The sequence below is a fragment of the Peromyscus leucopus genome, chromosome 3, assembly GCF_004664715.2.
Source record: "Peromyscus leucopus breed LL Stock chromosome 3, UCI_PerLeu_2.1, whole genome shotgun sequence".
NCBI classification, from domain to species: domain Eukaryota; kingdom Metazoa; phylum Chordata; class Mammalia; order Rodentia; family Cricetidae; genus Peromyscus; species Peromyscus leucopus.
The window spans coordinates 56,663,493-56,687,923 of record NC_051065.1 but is presented as its reverse complement, the minus strand read 5'-3'; the positions used below and the strand labels follow the sequence as shown (position 1 = coordinate 56,687,923).

General features: G+C 37.4%; 1 protein-coding gene across 1 annotated transcript in view; it reads left to right on the top strand.

The window, feature by feature from the left end:
* Window positions 1-24,431, top strand: part of Mkln1 (muskelin 1) — a 136,310-nt gene that overhangs the window by 25,592 nt on the left and 86,287 nt on the right. The window contains 6 exon segments of the mRNA XM_028866160.2: window positions 7,258-7,327; window positions 17,835-17,977; window positions 19,634-19,722; window positions 21,899-21,915; window positions 21,917-22,009; window positions 23,288-23,480. Of these exon segments, the coding sequence (XP_028721993.1) occupies window positions 7,258-7,327; window positions 17,835-17,977; window positions 19,634-19,722; window positions 21,899-21,915; window positions 21,917-22,009; window positions 23,288-23,480 (605 nt within the window).

Genomic DNA, 24,431 nt, shown 5'->3' with positions numbered 1-24,431 from the left:
CCTCAGTCTGGTTCTAATATGTTGTCTATTCAAACTGTAAAAAGATTTTTTAGGACTCTTCCTCCTCTCCACTGCCCTATTTTCCTCTCTTCTTCCCTCTCCTCTCCTCCCAGTCATGATCTCCTTGTGCAGCCCAGGCTAGCCCTAAGTTTGTAATCTTGTGTTGGCCTCTTAAGTGTTGGGCTTACAGGTTTTTGCTTTTCTGTAACAGGTCATCCCAAGGAGTTAACTAAGAACCTCTGTACAGTATCTTTCCTCCTGAAATCTAATTTTAAGTGACCAACTTAACTTCCAGCTAATATTTGAGGTACTCAACAAGAATAACATCCACCCTTTCCTTTCCACCTCTAACCCCCCCCCCATTTTTTTTTAGTTAGAACTATACTGCCTACATTTGTTTGTTTTGAGGCAGAGTCTCTCTCAATGTAGTTCTGGCTGTCCTGGAACTCATGTAGATCAGGCTGGCCTAGAATTCACAGAGATTGGCCTCTCTCTGCCTCCCAAGTGCTAGGATAAAGGCCTGTGTCACCAGGCTGGAATCCTGTCTACATCTATGCAGTGCACACTTGTATTGTTATGTCAGATCCTCATAGTTGGTTTAGTTCTCTAATTCGTTTTAGTTTTCAAGTTGTTTCGGGATATGCATAGTTTGTTCTTTAGTGGGTTTTCAGGACAAAAATATATTGTTAAATATATCTTTATATTTAAAATATAAATATAACAACATAAATATATGTTTTAAATATATCTTTAAAAGTAGAAAGACAGTTTGACTATGAATCCCTAAGCTTATTTTTTGTGTGTCTTAAATTTTTCTGATTTATTATATTTGGGTCTAAAATAAAGTTGTCATAAAGCCTTGTGATGTATTTTTCTTATAAATGTCTTGATATTTTTACCTGCATGCTAAAGACATTAAAACAAACAACAACAAAGCCAAGGAGGGCACAGTTCGAGTACTCCTCTATTCCTAGGGGCAGGTGGGTATCTGATTCCTTGTTAGCCTGGTCTACATAGAGAATTCCAGGCCAGCCAGGGCTACATAGACGCCCTCTCAAACAAACCAACCAACCAGTAGCCTGTGTGGCACCTTCGTGGTACGTTTCCCTAGCATGCTGTGTGTTCTTGTACTATGGATTCAAGTTTAATTTAGGAAGATTCGCTTGAAGCGTGACTTGGACTATTTACTCCTTTGCCTGCTTTGTATGTATGTGATTATTTCCATTTACTTTCTGACCTGTTTTTCTCTTTTGTTTGTTTGTTTTTTTCAAGACAGGGTTTCTCTATGTAAGAGTTCTGGAACTTGCTTTGTCAACCAGGCTATCCTTGAACTTGCAGAGATCTGCATGCCTAGGCCTTCCAACTGCTGGAATAAAAGGCATGCACTACCACCGCCTGGCATTTCTGGACTTTTTTTGAGGGGGATACTTTCGGGGAGACATTTTTATAATTTAGTTTTGGGGGTTTTTGTTTGTTTTTTTTTTTTTTTTCCTTTCTAAAAACAAACCCAAAAGACAAGTTTTCTTCCCCATTTGTGATTCTTACTGGCTGTTCCTATTATCTGGCCATACTTTTCTGAGATGTTCCAATTTTGACTTCTTTTTTAAATCTATGTTTATTTTGTGTATATGGGTGTTTTGACTGCATGTATGTTGGTGCACCGCTTTTGTGTTGTGCCTGTGGAGACCAGAAGAGGGCTGGCCTTAGCGATGGTTGTGAGCTGCTCTGTGGCCCAGGCCCTCTTGAGAGTAGCCTGTCTGGACGGTGCCAGCCCCAGGTTTGCTGCCGTTTTCTTAGTTTCCTTTAAGTCTTTTCAAAATACCCAGGAACATTTTATATCTTCATTTTACTTGATTGCTCTGGAAGATTTTATTATATGTTAGATTACTATTTTTCTTCCAGTGTTTTGGTAGGTTTTTATTTCATTCTCGTTTTTCCCTGGTAGAGAAGGAAAAACTGTCGGAGGAAGGGATGGGCAAGTGTCATTTTGAGCTTTGGGATTCAAGGCCTACCTCTAAGTTACAAAGTATTTTTACCAACTGTTACTGTTTGGACATGAACAGTACAGCATTTCTTCCAAACCCTTCCCTTCTTTTGTCTTATGTCTTTGTGTTCTGCAGAGGACTCTGTTAGTATTTACAGTTACGGTGATTCAAGGCTGTGTCACCTGGATCTCGGCCTACTGAGTTCTCGTTATTTTTGCTTTCATAGGTTGTTTTGTTTTTCCTGTTCTCTGCACGGTCCTTTTCTGGGTATGTCTTTGTCTTTCTCAGAGTTAGAGACTATTAGAAATCCAGGATCAGCACGTGAATGTGGTCCAGTTCCCTTGGAAATTTCCTGTGTTTATCTATATCTTGGAGCCTGTGAAGGACATTATCTGACTTTATCCAGTTCTCAGATTGTCTGCTGTTGCCAGGATTTGAACTTCTTCATTTCTTTGTGAAGGATAGACCTTTCTTTGTTTTTATGTAAGTGGCTTCTTTTTAATTAATGTAATTAGTATTTTTCCATAGGTGTGTGTGTATATGTATGTGTAAGTTTTAGACCCCATTTGAGAACTCTTATTTATTTATTTTTTTTAGCACTTACTGTAGGCAGATGTTTCTGTCCCTCCAGCTTGCTCCCAAATAAACACAGAGACTTATTAGTAATTGTGAAGGCCCAGCCAATAGCTTAGGCTTGTTCCTGACTAGCTCTTAGAACTTAAATTAGCCCATCTCCGTCACCTGTGTGTTGCCATGTGACGCATGGTTTTACCTCTTTTCTTGCCTGTTCTCTCTCTGGTGCTGGGAACTTCGCCAGTCCTCCCAGAGCTCTTTCTGTCTGGCTCTCCTGCCTATACCTCCTGCCTCGCTATTGGCCATTCGCTTTTTAGTAAACCAATTAGAAGGTGCCTGGCTTGAGGACACATCTTCACAGTGTTATTCCACGACAGTTTGTAACAGTGTATGATTATCTTCTTTATATCTCTACTTGTTTATTGTGTTATCATCTGAATGAGAAGTGAAGAGCTGTCCATCTTATGTACTGCTGTATACTTGGAACCTAGTACACTGTCTTGCCCAAGGCAGGACTCGGTGTATATTTGTGGAATAAACAATTCTGGCATATGCTACCACCTTAATTGCCAAGTATTTGGAAGTGAGTCTAAACTTCTGCAGCAGCAAGTATTTGATTTAGGTTAAAGCTGTGGGCTCTACTTTTGATAGCTGGAAATATTAAAAATTGACAAGGTTTGGGCCTTAGTTTGCATTATGAGTTAAAGTATTTTATTGTATACCTTTGTTTCAATTAACTTATGCTATTAAAAACAGATTGTAAAGCTGGGCATTGGTGGTGCACACCTTTAATCCCTGCACTCAGGAGGCAAAGGCAGGCAGATCTCTGAGTTCGAGGCCAGCCTGGACTACAGAGTGAGTCCCAGGACAGGCTCCAAAGCTACACAGAGAAACCCCATCTCAGAAAACAATAGATTGTGATCTCATTGTCCACAGATACCCATTTTTCTTTTTTTTTTTTTTTTTTTTCTTTTTGGTTTTTTGAGACAGGGTTTCTCTGTGTAGCTTTGCGCCTTTCCTGGAGCTCACTTGGTAGCCCAGACTGGCCTCGAACTCACAGAGATCCGCCTGGCTCTGCCTCCCGAGTGCTGGGATTAAAGGCGTGCGCCACCAACGCCCGGCCCCGTTTTTCTTTTGTTATGGCATTAATTACCTTAAAATGTTCATTGGTAATGGAAGCTCTACCCATTGGTGGTGTATAACTGTTTATAAAAGAAATTCAGCATCTTTATTCCTTGATTTCCATGCTACTTTTTATTTCAAATTCCAGCTCACTGGCTTTCAGATGTGTGTAGTGTGCTTTGATCAGTCACCCCCCTTTCCTCCTCACCAAATTACCCTCTTCTACTTTCAGCCCTTTTCCAATTCTAAGTTCTACATATGAGAGAAAACGTACGTGCATGTCTGTCTTTGTGAGTATGGTTTATTTTACTCCATGTGTGGAAAATGTATTTTGGGGGGATAGTGGCTCATGGTTTGTGATCCTAGGACTTGGAAGGCTTATGTTGAAGAATTCCTAGGAATTCAAGCTCAACCTAGGCTATAGAGAAGTTTTCTGTTTCAAAACGAACCAGACAACCGTTACTGTACGTATTTGTGGGATGTAATGTATTTCAGTACAGGTGTACAGCGTGCAATGCTTAAATCATAGGACTTGCCATGCCTGCCACCTCAGACGTCTATCATTTCTTGTTGGTGGCAACATCCAAAATTCTAGTGATTTTTTTTTTTTTTTTTTTTTTGGTTTTTCGAGACAGGGTTTCTCTGTGTAGCTTTGCGCCTTTCCTGGAACTCACTTGGTAGCCCAGGCTGGCCTCGAACTCACAGAGATCCGCCTGGCTCCGCCTCCCGAGTGCTGGGATTAAAGGCGTGCGCCACCACCGCCCGGCAATTCTAGTGATTTTTAATAGTAAGTGTTGTAATCAGTAGTTGTCCTACCCTGCTGTTTTGAACGTTAGGTGGTATTCTTCCTAACAAAGTACATCCCTGTACCTGTTAACCATGCTCTCTGAATCCTTCATTTCTCCACAGTTCTCATAAGCCCTGGTATCTACTGTTTTCTTCTTCTTTGAGGTGAACTTGTTTTCTGTGTGCTGTTGTATAGGATGAAATTATGCATGGTAACCTGAATGAAGGATGTGAAAGCTCCATATGTGACTGCAGTTATTTCTTGATTTCTTAGATGTATAAACAGTGTTTGCCCTTTACTTACTGCCATGTAGTGAACAATCTCCAATGATTAATTAAAATTAGGTTTTTGTGTATATAATGGTTACTCCGTGTTGCATAACATAAACATGTCATATTTTCCTAATCTTGGTTGTTAGGCTTCTTACAAATTGCTATTAAATTGTGCTATGATGCACGTGGATGATTAATTAATACCTTCTAGATTGTTTTGTAGGTTAAGTTCCGAGAAGTGGAATAATTCTTTGAATTTGTAGTATGTGATTAAATACCCTGTGTAGTCAGACTCCGTGGATTTAAATCCTTATTTAGATGTATATATTTGGGCCAATCCATTTTTCTGTGTTCAGTTTCTAAATCAATACTTTTAAAGAAGATAGTTTACATTAGAAAGCAGTCAGAAGACTTAGATACCATAGCACCATGGCTGCAGTTCTTGTCGTTTTCATTTTATAGCTAACATGTTTGAATTGTTTTTGATATAGAGTGTGCTAGAATTGTGTCATGAAAAGTTCTATTAATTTGCATAGCTACTGCAAAACAGAGTATCATTTTGCAAAGCTTTAGTTGATGTTTTAATTCAGAAATATATGTTTTTGATGATGTGGCCTCAGATTTTAAGGACAGATGCATGCCTTTGAATCCTCAGTATTTGGTTAATACTGATTTTATGTGTTTGGGTTTTTGCCTGTTTTTATGTGATTATTTATATTTAAGTAATTTAAATATTTAGATTTTTATTTACCTTTTGTATTTTATGTTTTCTGTATCTGTTCTAATTGATTGCCTCTTAATTTAGTTTGAATTCTTTTTTACATTCATAGAATATGTATATGAAGGTAGTTCTCATGGGACTGGTGAAATGGATCCGTGGTTAAAGAACACTTGTTTCTTTTGTAGTGGACCTGGGTTCAGTTCTCAGCACCCATATGGTAGCTAACAACCATCTGTAACTCTAGTTCTGTGGCTTGGATGTTCTTTTCTGCCCTCTGTGAGCACCAGATACACACATGGTGTGCATACATACATGCACGCAAACACCCAGACATATCAGATAAAAATAAGTCTTTTTTTAAGCCGGGTGGTGGTGGCGTACGCCTTTAATCCCAGCACTCGGGAGGCAGAGGCAGGCGAATCTCTCTGAGTTCGAGGCCAGCTTCGGCTACAGAGTGAGTTCCAGGAAAGTCTCCAATGCTACACAGAGAAACCCTGTTTCAAAAAAAACCCTGGTTTTTTTTTTTTTTTTTAAGTTATTCACTTGTTATAATAAATCTATTATTTGTGGTAGTACAAATATATAATTCATTTGCTCATTTATTAAGCGCTTTCCTCTGCTAGGTATACAGCTAATATTCTAAAAATATACTTTTTATTTTTAGAATAATTACAGACTGCAGAAAAGCTGCAAAGATTATTTCCCTTAAGCAGTTTCTCCTACTGCTAACATTTATTATTTCCATGATAAATTTGTCCCAACAAAGATACAAACATTGGTATGTTACTACTAACTAAACTTTACATTGTATTTAGATCTCACTCCTTTCCCCAGAAGCGTTTCTTACTCATCCAGGGTCTCATCCAAGAAGCAGCATTACATTTAGTTGCCTTGTTTCCTTTCTCTTCCTGATAAGTGACAGTGTCTCCAGTCTTCCTTTTTTGTTGGTGTTTTTTATTTGTTTGTTGCTTTCTAAACTTTTAAAGATTTATTTATTTTATGTGTGTTGTGTTTTGTTCACATGTATGTCTGTGTACTACATGTATGTCTAGTGCCTGTGGAGGTCAGAAGAGCATGTGAGATCCCCTGAGCTGGGGTCATGGATGGTTGTGAGCCTCCATGTGGATGCTGACAATTGAACACTGGTCCTCTGCAAGAACAAGTTCTTTCAATCACCGAACCATCTCTCCATCCTTGTTTATTTTTCACTTAGTGTTTGGAAGAATGCTAGTCATGTATTTTATTCAGTTTCTCAGTTTGGGTTTGTGAGATGTTTTTCTTGTGGTTGTATTAGGGTTATTTTTAGTGGTATGGACTCTGGGTATTATTTTATACTTCTTGTTATAGCCTCATGCTACAGCCTTTATTTTGTTTCTATTCTTTTCCAGCCTCTTTTATACTTCTAGGTTGACTCTTTCTTGGCCCAGTATTCTTTCTGTACTACCTTTTTTTTTTTTTTTTTAAATTAAAAACATATATGAGTGCTCCATCAGTTTTGTGCCAGAAGAGGGCATCAGATCCCCACTATAGATGGTTGTGAACCACCATGCAGTTGCTGGGAATTGACTTCAAGACCTCTGGAAGAGCAGCCAGTGCTCTTAACCTAAGCCGAGCCATCTCTCTAGCCCCTCTGTATTTCTTTTTATGGTTTATATGCTGTGCTCTTTCAAACTGCAAACATTGTATAACTGTGTTAGTTTCAGTAGTTTTATAATGGTGGATTCTTCCTGTTTTTGCCCATTGATTTTCACTTACTATTTTCATCACTCACTTCTTTGTTTTTTTTCTTTATTCCAGGAACATTTTAGTGGATAAACCAAATGATCAATCTTCCAGATGGTCTTCCGAGAGCAACTATCCTCCCCAGGTAAGATTACATGCAGCACCTGAGACTGCTTAAAAGTCAGACTAGAAGGGCACTTGCTCACTTAGTATCAGTTATCTGCTAGAACCCATTCAGAGTTTGTTGATTTTGTCTTCGTGATGATGAGCTACATTTTCTTTTTGGTCTGTTAATTTTTATTTTATAGGTTAAACCATGTGGGATTTGATGAGACACTTTTGAAAATTTAAATTCTGATTTATTTTTATATATTATTAAGGGTACAGAATTAAGCTGTTTTTGTTTTGTTCTTTTAAAAAAAATCTTATGAGGAAAATGTTAGAGAACTGACTAGAGTGCTTGTATTTGTTTTAATCTGAGCCAAAGTTATGTTACATTCAAATCATTCTGCAGATGTTTAAGGAAATGTTAGTAAGTTGAACTTTGACTGAGGGGCCTTTGAGAAAAGTCAGCATAGTTCATTACATTATTATCCTTGTAATCTTTTAAAACTTCCATTTCTCATTTATTTATTTATGTATGCGTGTGTTGAATGTGAGTGCATATGTGCATGTGGAGATGTGAGGAGGAATTAATGGGAGTCCGTTCTCTCCTTCTATCACATGGCTTTTGCAAACACCTTGACCTTCTCAGCCATCTCACTGGCTGAGTTTGCTGTGTTAAAATCGCATACTTAGAAGGTGTTATGGCCATGAGCCATGCTTTTTTTCCTTGCTAAGTAGTGCTATCGTTAAAAAGGATCATTATTTCATTATACACTTTCAGTGTATAATGCTTCGGGTGTAATAGGTACATTTATAGTGCCTATATCCTTGAAGGTGTGATAAAGTAGGTGGGTAAACTTAATGTAGTAGAATTCATGGGAGCTTAGTTTTGTTGCTGTACCTATTTGGGTCATTTGAAACACTGTACCACTATATTATGTTCTTAGACCAAAGATTGTATTTTTTTTTACTTTGACATTATTACTGAAATTATGATAATAAATTTTACCATGAAGTTCCCATTCAACTATATTTTAAAGGTAGTAGCATTTAATATTTTTAATATATTTCTTTCTCATTCATTAAAAATTTATTTAGTAAGTACTCAAGAGTTATCAAGTTAGGTATTGGTAGTAGAGCTGTGAAATATTTTCTCTGTTCTTGATGAATTAAAAAAACCCTGATTCAGTTAACATTCCATCTATTGAGTCTGTAGGATAGAAGTAACCTATATCTTTTGTAATTATTAAGATTAATTTAATTTTGAAATTAATAACATGTAATCAATTTGTCTTAGTTGTAATTATGTCCCAAATCTGAAATTCCTTATGGCCAATCTCAAAGGACATGAACAATGTAGTTTTATTTATTGGATAGAATAGGCACAATTTTGGTGTATAGATAAATAGCGAGAAGTTTTGTGCTCTTCATGATTGTTGGCTATAAAGCTTGTTATTGACTGCATGTGTGCTTAAGGTTTATGAAAGCTAGGACCCTAACACAACTCAGACTGAGGATAAGCATGAGACAGAAGAAATCCTTGGCTCTGGGGACAGTAGGAGAAGCTGCAGAACTACTGCACAGGACAAGATGAAGAAATCCCATCTGTGAGAGCTCATGGTGGAGTGGTGGTCTTGTTCATATTTGGCATGACTAAATTTCCAGAACCTCCAGAAGTTAGAGAGTGTGGTTACAAGTGACAATGTATGGCCAGTGCTTTAGGGAGACATGGGGTCTCTGGAGCTGGTTCTCTTAATGCCTAGGCCTCAGGTAGTCTCCACAAATCTACTGAAGGAAAGTGAGTGGTATGCACTCGGCAAGAACCAGAAATCCAGTACCTGTAAGTAAAAAGTAGTAGAAACCTGCAAAAACTTTAGATGTGGAATTCAAAGTACTAAATGACCCTGAAATTACAGCCAATCATATTTAGATAATGAAAAGATACTTGCAAGGAACAGGAAATTTTAAGACATAATCTAGTTGACTTGTGAAAGAAGCAACTGAAACGTCTATAAATGATAATCATAATAACAAATCCATTTGACCAGTCTTTCCATTAAAGATAAACTTCAAGTTGATTCTGAATCATCTATAAAGATTAAGTATAGCATGAATGAAAGCCTATCAATGCTTTAGGATAGTATTTTACTTTTTTTTTTTTCAAATCAAATCAAATACATTTTTATAGTTTTTGTTAATGCTTCCATAGAAAATATGTTTTTTTGAGAGGACTTATGAATACTCTGGGGCTGTTTAAAATGTAGATGCAGTTACAGGTGTCTTAATTGCTTTAAGATTACTTCATAACATTTCTACTGCAGTTTTATGTTCCTTTCAAAGTAGTTTTAAGGAAATGTATGATTATTGAATATTGCTATTTACTTTGGAGGCCTGAAGGTAACTGAAGTAGATTAACAAACAGCTAGCTTTTTTTCTTCTTCTTTCTTTTTCTCTCTCTCTCCCCCTCTCCCCACCCTCCCTCTCGTCCTCCCTCCTTCTCTCCTTCCTCTCCCCCCTCTCTTATATAACCTCTTCTGATCAAAAAACCATAGTGATTACACACTGCTGCTGGGATGGAGATGTATAGTGGGGAATGTTTTAGCTTTTTCCACAAACTCAGATTCTTCTTCAGTTTGATGAACCATGACATGACTATAATAGCATTTGCCAAGGAAGGAAGGAGATGTAAGTTTGTGAAAGGGCCATTGTGTATATTGTGTAATGTCATTCTATGTATATATTTCTTTCCTTTGTGTTTTTTGAGACAAGGTTTTCATCATGTAGTCCAGGCTGGCCTCACAATTAAGTAGCCCAGCCTGGTCTGAAATTTGCAATTCACCTGTTGTTCAGAGTCCTGAGTGTGCGCCACTCTGCCTTGACTATAATACAGTTTTAATGGCTATAATTTGCAACTAGTAAAATGCGTAGGCCTTAGTGTATAGCATACCCAGTTTGAGCAATGCATATGCCAATATAATTTATAACCCTGTCAACCTATAAAATATTTCCATGACTTTAGTTAGCTCCATTCTGCCTTTTTATCAGAGAATCTCTAATTGTCCCACCATCCACCCAGAGGGAAGCACTAGTAGGATCTTTGCCATTGCTTAGTCTCACCAGTCCTGAAATGTCTGTGAGTGGACTCAGAGCAAGCGTGAGCACGAATGCGTGTGCTCTTAGATGGACCTTAGTACGTGGTTTTTCTGCTTGGAAAACTTTTACTAGTTATCTGTGTTGTCGTGTGCTTTAGCGTCCCTTTATATTAGATGATGCTGTTTTATCATGTGTGTGTACAACAATTTGTTTATTCTCCTTTTTATGTACATGTGGGTTTTTTTCAGTTTTGAGTAATTATGAATAAATCTTACATAATATTCCTAAGATTAAAGGATAATTCATGTTTTCATTTATTTTGAACAAATATTTAAATATATAACTAAGTAGTTCTAAGTCAGGGATATTTTATGTAAAATTATTAAAGTTGTTGCTTTACAGACTCATACAGTGTGCTGACACACATTTAAGCTTAGTAATTGTTGTTGGTATGAAGTATTTTTAATTTATAATTCGTGGTGATGTTAATTTCCCTCCATTCACTTATTAGCTGTTTATTTAGGATTTTTTGGGGGAGATCAGGGAGGGTCCTAGGGATTGACTCCAGGGCCTCACATATGCTAGGCAAGTCTTCTAACACTGAGTCACACCTCCCCGGCCCTGTTTAGTTTTTTAATGAATTATTTTACCCATTTAAAAAAAAAGAATATTGTTTTCTCTTTGAGCATTGAGCTCTGGAGGTTGTTTATATATCTTGTACATGAATCCTTTTTCAGGTTTCTTTTTATCTGTCACTTGCCAATTCATTTTCTTAGCATTGTCTTTTTTTTCATCTTTTAATAGTTACTGTTATTATGTATTTTGGGTGTATTTTTAGTGTACATTTTAGTAAGCTTTATTGTACACCCTTAAGTATAAGTGTATACTTAAGATATATTTAAGATATAAACATATCTGTTACCTCCAGAAGTTTCCCTTGTACCATTTTTAATCCACCCACCTCATCTGTTTCTAGACATAGACTGATCTATGTTCTTTCACTGTACATTGCATTTTTAGTTTTTAAAGTTTTCATTTTATCCTGTTCTTGCCCTTCCTTCCTTCCTTCCTTCCTTCCTTCCTTCCTTCCTTCCTTCCTTCTTCCTTCCTTCCTTCCTTCCTCCTCCCTCCCCCCCCTTCCTTCCTTCCTTCCTTCCTTCCTTCCTCTTTTCTTTCTTTTTTTTGAAACAGGGTCTGGTGTATAGATTAGGTTGGTTTGGAACTCATTATGTAGCTCAGGTTGGTCTTCAACTTAATACTACTGCTTCAGTCTCCCAAGTGCTAGGATTACAGACATGAACCAACATGCCACAATGTTATATAAACAGCATAATGTGTGTCTTTGTTTGGCTTATTTGAGTCAAAGTAATTACTTTAAGATTAATCTTGGAAACACACCTGTGAGTTCAGAGACTGTATGATGATATCTCCTGGAACTGGGGTTACCTCAGGTACTTCACCCATAAATTGACACCACTTATCTCCATGACTAAATTTGCATACTCCTAGCTGAACCAAGACCAGCTAAGGCAAGGGAACACTGAACACTGAACCAAATACTCATTCAGTGCAGGAATGGCAGAAACTCATTCCAAAAGTTAGGCCCCCACTTACAGAGACTTCTGGATATCACCAAAGCAGAACTAGACACTGATCTGCATCCAGAGTCAGAGTCAGAGCCAAAACAAGATTCAGACCCTGGTACTGATCCAAAATAGTCCTCAGATACAGAGCACGTAGGAAGGAGACTCCTAGAGAAAGTGCCAGCTTAAGACAGCTTTCTGAGAACTAGGAAGGGAATGTAAGAGCTGCCAAATGGAGTCTACCCCTGGGGAGTGTCCGCTGTTGTAGTTGGTTGTTACTTCAGAAGAGGACTGAGCATAGATTGGATACCTTGAACAATATTTTAACAGAGGAAAGTGACACCTCAACTATGCTGCCACCTAGTCCTTTCCCAAACTTCAGATAGTACATTGAAAAATGAAAAGTAATCTTAAATCATCAGTAACAACCAACAGGTTCCTAATGGGTAAGTTCCAGTGCAAAACCAATAGGTAACATGAAAAACCAGTACCATTTGCAACCCCCAAGTTACAACCCCAGCATAATGGCCACCAGTGAGAAAGAGCTAACCTAATCTGAAGAGGTAAAGCTTTCTTCCTGTACTACAGTGATATCTACCTAGCAAGACATGCCTGCTGGTACAGTAGTGGCCCAAATGTCATGAGAGTAATCCTTAGAAAGAAGGATTTCTGATTGGGTTTAAGGCCTGCTCCACAGGTATGGCATCATTATCCTTTGGCTAGATAGGTTATAGACTCAAGGAGAGACTCTCTTGCTATTACTCTGCTAAATGGACATAGTGTTACATTGACTCCTGATGACTTCTCTCATCAGAGAAGATGCTTCTTATACTCAATGGTGATAAACCCAGAGACCCACAGTGGTCAAGGTGCAGAGTAAGAGATTGAAAAATGTTCAGCCCTGAATGGAACATTTGTAGAACACCCCTTCTCTCAAGGCTCAGGAATCATTTGGGAAGAGGGGACAGAAAGATTTTAAGAGCCAGAGGCGGTGGGTAACGAAAAGAAAACAGAGTTTCTGGGCACAGCAGGGAAGTTGCACATAGGAGCTCACAGCCGTTATAACAGATTTCAAAAGACCTGTTAGGCTCTGGCCAGACCAGTTACCACATGGAGATGGAGGTGGGCATGGAGTCCCACTTGTAACTAAGGAGCTATTGGCAGTTGAGAGCTGCTGGGAGAGGAGCAGTCATTTTTCTTTAAGGTTGTGGCCCCGGTAGGTGGACCATCCTCTAGTAAAGGCCACACATCCTAGAGTATATGTGCAGCGTTTTCTATTGCATAAGTTTTTAAAAAGAAGATACGATTTGGGTAGCTGAGGATGGGTCTAGGAAAAGTAGAGGTATGTGACTATGATAAAAAATACATTGTACAAAATTCTCAAAGAACTAATAAAAAATGAGAAAACCTGCAAACTTTTCTATTGTTGGAGATCTATCCAACAAGAAACATTACAGTTTTAAACATTTAGACATATGCACTGAACATGGGTGCACCCAGTTTCATAAATCACACTTTGCTAGGTATCAACTTTTTTTTTTTTTTGCCACTATCAACTTTTTTTTATGGTTTTTCGAGACAGAGTTTCTCTGTGAGCTCTGGCTTTGTAGACCAGGCTGGCCTTGAACTCACAGAGATCTGCCTGCCTCCCTCTGCCTCCTGACTGCTGGGATTAAAGGTGTACGCCACCACTGCCCAGCCACTCTATCAATTTTGAGTTCATGTCAAAAAGTAAAGTAAAGCATCTGTATTATGATATCATAGATCAAAAGGACTTAACAGATATCTACAGAACATTCTCTCCTAAAACTGCAGAATATATATTCTTCTCAGCAGCCCATGGAACTTTGTCTAAAAGTTTCTATTAGGACATCGAAGAAATCTGAACAATTATGGGAAAATAGAAATATGTTCTTGTATTCTATCTGATGACAGTGAATAAAACTACAAAACAACAGTTAGAACGACTATAGAACATATACAAACATATGGAGGTCTAACAACACATTACCAAAAAGAAATAAAAACAGTTTCAAAATCAAAAGAAAATGAAACACAATGTACCAAAGTCGATGGGATAGAATGAAAATCGTCCTAAGAAAGAAGATTGAAACTCTTAATGCCTACATTAAGAAATCAGAAAGACCTCCTAATTTAATGCTACATCTTGGAGTTGTAGAAAAATAAAAACAAACTAACTCCCCTGTCTTAGTCAGGGTTTCTATTGCTGCTACAAAACACCATGACCAAAAAGCAAGTTGGCGGGGGGGGGGGGGGGGGGGGGGGGGGGGGGGGGGGGGGGAAGGGTTTATTTGGCTTACACTTCTAGGTAATAGTCTTATCATTGGAGGAAGTCAGGACAAGAACTCAAGCAGGGCAGGAACCTGGAGGCAGAAGCAGAGGCCATGGAGGGGTGCTGCTTACTGGTTTGCTTCCCCTGGCTTGCTCAGGCCACTTTCTATAGAACCCAGGACCACCAGCCCAGGGATGACGCCACCTACCATAGGCTGGGCCCTCCCCCATTGATCACTAATTGAGAAAATGTCTTAGCTGGATCTCATCAAGACATTTCCTCAACTAAGCTCTTTCCTCTCTAACAAATCTATCTAGCTTGTGTCAAGTTGACATGCAAAACCAGCCAGTACACCCCAAAATCAGTAGATAAAAAGAAATGCTTAAGAACATGGACACAGCCAGGTGGTAGTGGTGCACGCCTTTAATTCTAGCACTGGGGAGGCAGAGCCAGGCGGATCTCTGTGAGTTTGAGGCCAGCCTGGGCTACAGAGTGAGTTCCAGGAAAGGTGCAAAGCTACACAGAGAAACCCTGTCTCGAAAAACAACAACAACGGAAGAACATGGACACATGGCTCAGGAGGTAAGAACACTTGTGCAAGCTTGAAGCCCAGAGTTCAGATTTCGGCACTCACTGATGGCCCTGTGTGCACATTAATTGTGACCTTGCCTCAAAACAATAAGGTGGAAAACGATAGAGGAGGTCACCTGACACCTTTTTTTTAAGCTTCTAAAAAAAGGCAAATGCCGGGCATAGATGGCACACACCTTTAATCCCAGCACTTGGGAGGCAGAGGCAGGTGGATCTCTGTGAGTTCGAGGCCAGCCTGGTCTACAGAGTGAGTTCTAAGACAGGCTCCAAAGCTACACAGAGAAACCCTGTCTCTAAACAAATAAAAAAACAAACAAACAAAGTTCAGGGAAGAAACTAATAAGAAACAAAAAACAAAAAAAGGTACAAAAAAAAAATTACAGAAACAGTGAGTTGGTTTTTGAAAGGATAAACAAGATCTAAACTCAGACAAAATGACCAGAAAAGATATCCCAAATTAATAAAATTGGAGAATGGACAGGAATACTTTAAAAATATATGCTCACTGGGTGTTATAACATAAGCCTTTAACCCAGTACTCAGTGGGAGGCAGAGGCAGGCAGATCTCTAAGTCCAAGACCAGCCTGGTCTACATAGTGAGATCCCATTTCAGAACCAACGTGTGTGTGTGTGTGTGTGTGTGTGTGTGTGTGTGTGTGTGTGTGTGTGTATGTGTGTGTATTTTCTACTAAATTGGAAAATCTAAAAAGAATGATGGATTTCTGGATTCATATAACCTACCAAAATTGAACTATGATGAAATAATTTAAACACTTTTGTAACAAGCAGTGAGATTAAAGTAGTAATAATAATAATAATAAAAAAATCTGAGTAAAAAGTACAGTCCCAGTTGGATTCACTGGTGACTTTTTACCAGACCACCAAAGAACTGAAAGTAATTCTTATGAAACTCTTTCATGAAGTAGGAAATGAAGAAACACTGCCAAACTCTTTATTAAAGGCATTATTACTCTGATATCAAAATCATATAAACACACGCAATTAGATCAGTCTCCCTAATGCATATAACTGCAAAATTTTTCAGCAAAGTACTCACAAACTGAGTATAGGTGCACATAACAAAGATCATCATGATGATCAGGTTGACTTTAGTCCAGCGATGCTGGGAGGGTTCAACATACAGAAATCAATGTATGTAATACGTTATATGAATAGACTCAGTGACAAAAATCACATGATCATCTCATCTTTTCATGATCAAAATCCTGAAGTGAGAGCTGAATAGATAGATAGCTCAACAGTTAAGGGCATTAGCTGCACTTACAGAGGATCTGGGCTCAATTCCCAGCACCCATGTCACAATTCACAGCCTTCTGTAATTCCAGTTCTAGGGGGTCCATCACCCTCTTCTGGCTTTCACTGGCACCAGGCACACTTTAGTGCACACATATGCATGCAGGCAAAACACGCATAAATGTTTTATTAAAAACCCCAGAGGAACTGAGAATAGAAGGAACACATCTCCGTGTTTGAAGGCTGTATACAACAGATCTATAGCCAACTTTATACTAAATGGGGCAGAACTCAAAACATTTCCACTAAAATTAAAGAACAAGATAAAGGTATCCATTTTCACTGCTTAGTCAATATAGTACTGGAATTCTTAGCTAGAGGGTAAGACAGGAGAAACAAAAGGCATACGAATAGGAAAGTTTTGAAGATGATCAGGTTCTATACATAAGATCCTACAGACTGGACCAGAAAACTCTTGAGTGCTGACAAACACTTTGAGCAAAGTGGCAGGCTTACACAATGAGTAGTCTTCTTTTATACCAGTAACACGATGAAAAAAGAATGAAGGAAACAGTCCTGTTCACAGTCTATACCATGATCTTAAACTAAATCTAATCAAGGATGGGAAAGATGTGGAAAACTTTAAGAATTCAAGAGAGAAATTGAAAAAGACACTAGAAGGTGAAAAGACCCCTATGCTCATGGACTGGAAGAATTGTGGAAATGGCTATCTTAACAAAGGTAGTCTACAAGATTGAATGGAATCCCAGTCAAAAGGCCAACACCATACTTCATGGAAATATAAAAAGCAATCTTAAAATTTATTTGGAAACGCAAAAGTCTTCAGATACCCAAATCAATCCTGTCCTCCCCACCCCCAATAAAGAAGGAAAGAAAGTAATCAAGCAAGCAGAGGTATTACCATACCTGATTTCAAGGTGTGTTACAGATCCAAAACTAAGCCCAGTACTGGCACAGTCAGAAATACAGATCGGTGGAACAGAATAGAACATCTGGATGTAAGTCCCTGCAGCTACAGCCACCTGGGTTTTGATAAATGCTAAAAATAGTCATTGTAGAAAAGACAGCCTCTTTAACAACTGATATTGGGGAAACTGGGTATCTGATGTGAAACTTGATGATATGCACTCTTGATGTTACACCTGAGAATCCCCAGTCAAAGATAATACCCTAAGGATTTACTCGTGTGCCTTTTGTGGAGTGCATCCAAGTTTTACTCTAAATTACATCTAAATATTTTATTCTAAGATATGAATTCTGGTAAGTTTTGATTAATTTTAAGTGTATAATAAGATACATATATATCGTATAAATAAAATAAGATTTCGATCTGTCAACTTCATTCCATGGAAGTGGGCGGTTGCTATTTTTGCATTTTAATCTTGCTTCTTTGGTTATTTCTAGTCCGGTTATGTCTTTAGTGTCATTCACTGGTTAGAATTTACATCACTTAGGCTTCTTTCAATCTGTTTCACCATTCAGAAGAATGTAGTTGGTGACCTCAGTTGAGTAAAAAATGGTAACAGTCATTGTAGGGGGGTTGTATAATTATTCCTTAGCTTTAAGACAAAATAAAACAAAATAAAAACATCTTTCAGCCTAAGATGGAACTTATGAGTCTGTTAACTGTCAAAACTTACAATATCTAAAGTTTGTCATATGTTTTAAGCAGAGGGTATAGTTTTGTTGTTTCTTCTTTCTTTTTCCCTCAGTACTTGATTCTGAAGCTTGAAAGGCCTGCTATAGTTCAGAATATTACATTTGGAAAATATGAGAAAACCCATGTCTGCAATTTGAAGAAATTCAAGGTCTTTGGTGGAATGAATGAAGAAAATATGACAGAGCTGTTGTCTAGGTGGGTTTGCTTGTGGGGATGGAAGGGCTGTCTTTGGAGCATCCTGCAGGCTTTGTCTATTTTCTTCATAGGTGAATCTGTGTGCCCTTTCCAAGAAAGTAAAGAAAGAACACTTCTCTGGTTTTATTTCTAGTGTCTTTGTTAACACTGTGTCTTAAGTTTTTTTTTTTTTTTTTTTTTAAACTACCAGGTACTAGTTAAAATTGTTAAATGATGAAAAAAATCAAATGTTGGTTTCTTTTTTCGCTACTCATAATTTTGATCTCTCAATAACTTTCTAATGAAAATATCTGGGTTCAGTCCCAAACACTTCCAGAGCAAACCACCCATTTGTGGTGGGAGGGCAAAAACCATGCTACTGGAAAACATAAACCTTAACTGAAAATGTGAATTGTCTAATCCAAAATGGTATTCTAAGATTTTACTGTTAGAGATGAAAAGGAGAAGGTTCAGTAAATGAAAACAAAACAAAATGTGACAGCATGTAGCATACAGTGTTTGCCATTTGGAAAGAGCTTAGTAAATTGGAGTTCTAAAACAGTTAAATCTCAGCATGATGAAAAGTCATATAGCCAGTGGAAAGAAAAAAGATTTAGAATGTATTTGTGACATGGTTATCCTGTTAAGAAAACACTGGAGTAAATACTAGTTATGTGCTCTGATTTAAGTCCTAGAAGTATTTTAGGGAGTAAGGTAGTTGGATGGTAAGGAGTTTTCCTATAAACACTTGTATCAATCTTGGTTAAATGAGAGGTGATATGGTTACTGTTTATTTAGTTAGTTAAAGGAGATGCTATTAAATCAGCAGACCAACATTGGTTTTGGAAATTTGTAAATGTGTAGCCAGAAGTTTTCCTGTGTCCTGTCCAGTCCTGCTGCCCCACAGCCGCATATAAAATAATCACTCAGAGTCTTATATTAATTACAGACTGTATGGCCTTTGGCTTCAGCTTCTGGCTAACTAACTCTCTCATCTTAAATTAACCCATTCCTATTAATCTATATATTGCCACATGGCCATGACATTGCTGGTCTGCTGGCATCTTGTCGCTCCTTCTGCAGCACCTGGTGTCTCTCTTGACTCCATCCTTCTTCTATATCTCTGCTTGGATTTCCCACATGGCTGTAAGCTTTCTTGTCATAGGCCAAAACAGCTTTATTTATTATCCAATGGGAGCCACACATATTCACAGCATACAGAAAGACATCCCACAGCATGAATGATAAAAAGATAATTAAGAAATGTAATTCTTTGACAAATTCTAATATTTGGCCTTGTCGAACTTGTTAGATAAGACTGAATTGTTTTTAATTCCTTTCCTACTACTTGAATATTTTTCATATTAAATTATATATTAAAGATAGTCACACATTTCCATACAGCTAGCCATATTCTCTAGTTAATATATCACATTCTTCATTAGCTTTTGTGTAGTTTTAAAAAACACAGCAGTATTGCAGTTGATTTGGATGTGCACATTTTGACTTACGTTTTCATGTTCAATTATTTGTTTATATTGTCTTGAATATACAGTATTAGCATTGGCTTAAAGCTTAACATCTGAGTATAAGATTAGAGTGTTTTAGTGTGTTTACTAAATTATGAAATCATGTTTGATAATATGAAGGTTTTTTTTCTTCCCCTACCCCCAACAGTGGCTTGAAGAATGATTATAACAAAGAGACATTTACCTTGAAACATAAAATTGATGAACAGATGTTCCCTTGTCGATTCATTAAAATTGGTAAGGCTTTAGTGGTTTTGAATTAAAAACAGTTTTTTACTGTCTTTCGTTCATAGACTCTGGTGTATGGACCAGGTCTCTAGGCCCTGTGTTTAGGGTTTTAACAGGAGCGTTGCTGCACTGGTTAGTTTGTACACTGGCTTTGACTGCTTTTGTGCCCCAGAGGCAGAGGGATGGTTTAAAGAGATCACATAGCCCATCAAGCTGAAAAGATTTCTGTTGGCCCTTTATAGAAATGTTTGCTGACTGTTGCTTTATGAATCCATTAGTAAGTGACAGCTATTTAGTAAGGATATTTTTCCAAGTGTTTTCTCTTTTGAAAGGGTTCTTACAAGACTTTATGGGATGTAGTGATCTGATTGCCTTAATTATTCATGGAGGTTTGTCATTTATTTATTCTAGAACTATCAGCTAAAACCAAACACTGATGAGTTTTTCAAGACACTGTAATGTGGTCATTGGCTTTTGTTCTTGTATATTTCACATTTTATATGAAATGCTGGTTAAACTTGTCAATCTCATGGTTCAGCAATGATATGCAAACCACAGTTCACAATACTGTCTTTAAGGCATGTATTTATCAGCAAGTGTTTTAGCTTATGAAAGTGCTTACAAAACATTCTTCAGGCTAGGCTTCTTAGAATCTTCTGTGTTCCTTTAGATTTAGTATTTAGAGGGCAGGGATGTTAAGGTCTGAGCCTTTGGATTTCTATCTCTGCCTCGCACCTTTAGCACTATTATATTAAAATTGGAACCAAAGAAGTCATATTTATTATTGAAGAATAATAATTAATTCCAGAATCCCACATTTTGATTTTTGAGATTTTTTTTTTTTTTTTTTTTTGTAATAATAGTGTTCAAGAGTAGACACAAAAGGAATAGTTGAGACCCTCAGGACTGTGGTTTCAGGAAGTTTTGTATTTATTCAAGTCACAACAAAGCCTTGCTTTATTAAAGCCGTTTAAGCACTTGTGTTGTAGTTCAATTTCTTCTGTGTACCTAGTGATTGAAAAGAAATATTGGATAGCCAGTCAAGTCTTTTAAAATTGCAGATAGGCAGCCATGTCATCTTCAAGTAACCAAATGTGTTCTTTTTTTAATTAGATTTTTTTTTTACTTTATGCATATGCTTTGCCTTCATATATGTATGTGCACCATGTATTATGTGCCTAGTGCATGAGGAGCGCAGAAGAGGGCATTGGATCCCCTGGAACTGGAATTAAGGATGTTTGTGAGCTGCTGTGTGGGAGCTGGGAACTAAACTCGGGTCCTCTGGAAGAGCAGCCAGTGCTCTGAACCGCCTGCCGAGCCGTTTCAACAGCCCCCAACCATCCCCCATTGTACTGGTTAAGTACAATGCCTAGTGTGATATCCATTAGTAGAGAAATTGGCTTCTTTGTCTCATTCTGACTGGAACAAGAGTACTTAATATTTCCTCAGGTTTAATGATTAAGCCTTAAGATGATTTTCTTTAAAGTAATTGAGCACATTTTTTTCCTTTTAGCTTTGTTTAGGTGGAAAATTACATCACTATATCTTTTTATTGAATCATCTTGTACTCCTTGAAAGAATTTTTTTTTTAATAAAGAAAACTTAAGAGTTTTTTTTTTATTGTTATTGCATCTTTCCCTTATTATTTGGGTATGTCCTCATAGTTGAGACTGACTTCTTTCATAGTTGAGATTGAGTATTTTTTCTTCGGCTTTGTTTTCAGGATTATATATTGATAAATAATTGAAGTTTTAGTCTATACTTGGATACAGTTTTAAAAATACTATTATCAGCTGTGTGTAGGATCAGTAACCTCTGTTACATTATCTATTTTGGATTTTATTTATGACTTTGAAGTTATACCAATTTTTACTAACTAAAAAATATCATGATGGTTTCAGTCAGATTTGCTTTTTAAAAATATCACTTTTAAAAGTTGACCACTCATTTGTTTCTATGATGCATGGTTTTTGTTGTTGCTGTTTTGGGACAGAGTTTCACTATGTTGGAACTCTTATTCCTCCTGCCATAGCCTCCTGGGGACTGAAAGTGCAGGTGTGTGGCATGTGTGCAGAAATTTTGATGAGTAAATCCATATCGACTTAAACATTAGTAGTTTTACTTTGCTGAAACTTACTTGAAATATATTAATTTTTTTCCCTCTTTTTGCTTTTCCTCCTTAAAGTTCCACTTTTGTCCTGGGGGGCCCAGCTTTAATTTTAGCATCTGGTATGTTGAACTTAGTGGCATTGATGATCCTGATATAGTGCAGCCCTGTCTGAACTGGTACAGCAAGGTAGGCCTGTGCTTTAAAATTAGATTCTGATACCTAGTGAGGGAGAAATGTGTCAATTTCTTTATTGTGACCAATATGAAATGTTGGGAATAATAGTAAAGGTTAGGATTAATCCGCTAACATTTTAAAACAGTGTAGTGGTCAGCTGCTCAGCACTCCTAACTCATTCGAATCATTACCATTTTAGGAGATGGAATTGCCAATCTTTGCTATTTCATAGATAAGGAAATGGGGCAGAGAGGCTCCCACAGTGATAAAGTGCTTGAGCCCGGTGTTGGACTCAGGCATTAGGGCTCTACAGTTTTACTTTTTATTATAAAGTGATATGAATATTTTGAATACAATTTTTACTGGGTTACTTTTACAATCTGATAGAAAGTTAATATTTGAACATGATTGAAATGCCTAAAGTCAACAGGCTAGCCAAATGTCGCTCTTTAATAAAATTGATGTTATATAGATAATTAATAATAAATCTATTTTTGAGGCCCAAGGCGGGGGATAAAGTTAGTGGGAATACGGATCATTCTGGTTATTTAATGAGGTTACATATTGATAATTATATTGTATAAGCAATAGGGATTTGATAACCCTTTATTAGTTAAGAAGTGAGGTAACTATAAACTGGCTGTTTTTCAAGTCTTTTGGGGTCTTATTTTCCTGTCTTATTTCAGGGTAATGTTTATAGGGAAATCATTTTTTTAATTGTCATTCAGTGTTTCTATATAATTTTATTTTCTTTTTATTGTAAAGCAATATACTTAGAAAATTTGAGATAATTCCAGCACGTATTTTTAACTTGTTTGCTTTTCAATTATTCTTCTGAGCTTGTATTTATTTCTGCCATTCACCCTGTTAAAGAAAATGGTTTGTAAATTGAGTGCTCACTTTCAAAGTCGTGCTCTCTTTCTCTTAGCACCTGTATTGTGATGTTATTAGTTAATGTCCTGAGAATTGCAAAATTTATAGCCTTAAGGGGTTTTTAATATAGAATATGCTGCCTTTTGCCCTCCTCCCGCCCCCGACATTTAGGCTTTTGAATTGTGTCTGGTTTGATCTCCTTGGGTAACATACTTATAATCTTGGGCAAATTGGTACAGTAGCATTAAGCTCCAGTTTTACTACTTGACAGGTGAAAATAATGGTAACTAATGAACAGGATTAAATATGGTGCTTGGTAAATAGTAGATGCTCAATTTAATTGTTTTTATTGTTATTGTTCCTACAGTGGCGGCTAAGCAGCTCTCTTTGCCCCCTACTTTTCTTGTGTTCTAGTAGTACCGCGAACAGGAAGCCATTCGCCTTTGCCTGAAACACTTCAGACAACACAACTATACAGAGGCTTTTGAGTCCCTGCAGAAGAAAACCAAGATCGCCCTGGAGCACCCGATGTTGACAGACATGCACGACAAATTGGTGTTGAAGGGTGACTTTGATGCTTGCGAAGAGTTGATTGAAAAAGCTGTGAATGGTAAGACGCTTAGAACCTTGGATTATTAGGAATTTAATTTCAGTATTTACAGGGAACTTTCAAAAAGAATATATGCTGCTTACTCAGACTCCTTTCTATTTTTCTTGTGTTTTCACTACATAAAGTTTGTTAGCTTCTTGGAGTAGGGAATTCTTTTATGTAAGATAGGTTTATAACATCACAGGAATTTTAAAAAAAAGAGTAGAAATACATTTGAGTTTATTTACCTATATTAAATTGTCATTCTGGGAAACCAAGCACTTAACTAACAACAATTCGAGTGAGAAAAAATTTTTTTGGTGTTATGGTCTGTTATCAATGACTTTTTCCTTTAAGTAATTTTTTTCAGTGGCCAATATTTTCTCTCTCTCTTATTTTTGACAGGGTTTCTCTGAGTAGCCCTGACTGTTCTGGAACTCATTTTGTAGACCAGGCTGGCCTCAAACTCAAGATCCACCTGCCTCTGCCTCCCGAGTGCTATAATTAAAAGTGTGTGTCACTACCACCCAGCTCCAATATATATATATATATATATATATTTAAGAGGGAGTGTTTTCGAGACAGGGTTTCTCTGTGTAGTTTTAGTGCCTGTCCTGGATCTCACTCTGTAGACCAGGCTTGCCTCGAACTCACAGAGATCTGCTTGGCTCTGCTTCCCAAGTGCTGGGATTAAAGGTGTGCGCCACCACCACCCAGCCCAATATTCATTTTTTAATAGTGTGATTTGGATAGGAGGGGATTGTATGTATATTCTAAAAGTATTAGTAAATGTAACAGACAAGGAAGTTTGCATTAAAATGTTTTTCTTTATAATGCGAACAATACTACTACATAATCCTTGATTTTCTTATAGAATTGCTGACTTTCTTAAGTGGCCTATAATTTGGCTTTCAACACGTGTATATAACATAATGAGTTACTTTGACTTTGAATATTTAAGGTCTCACAGCT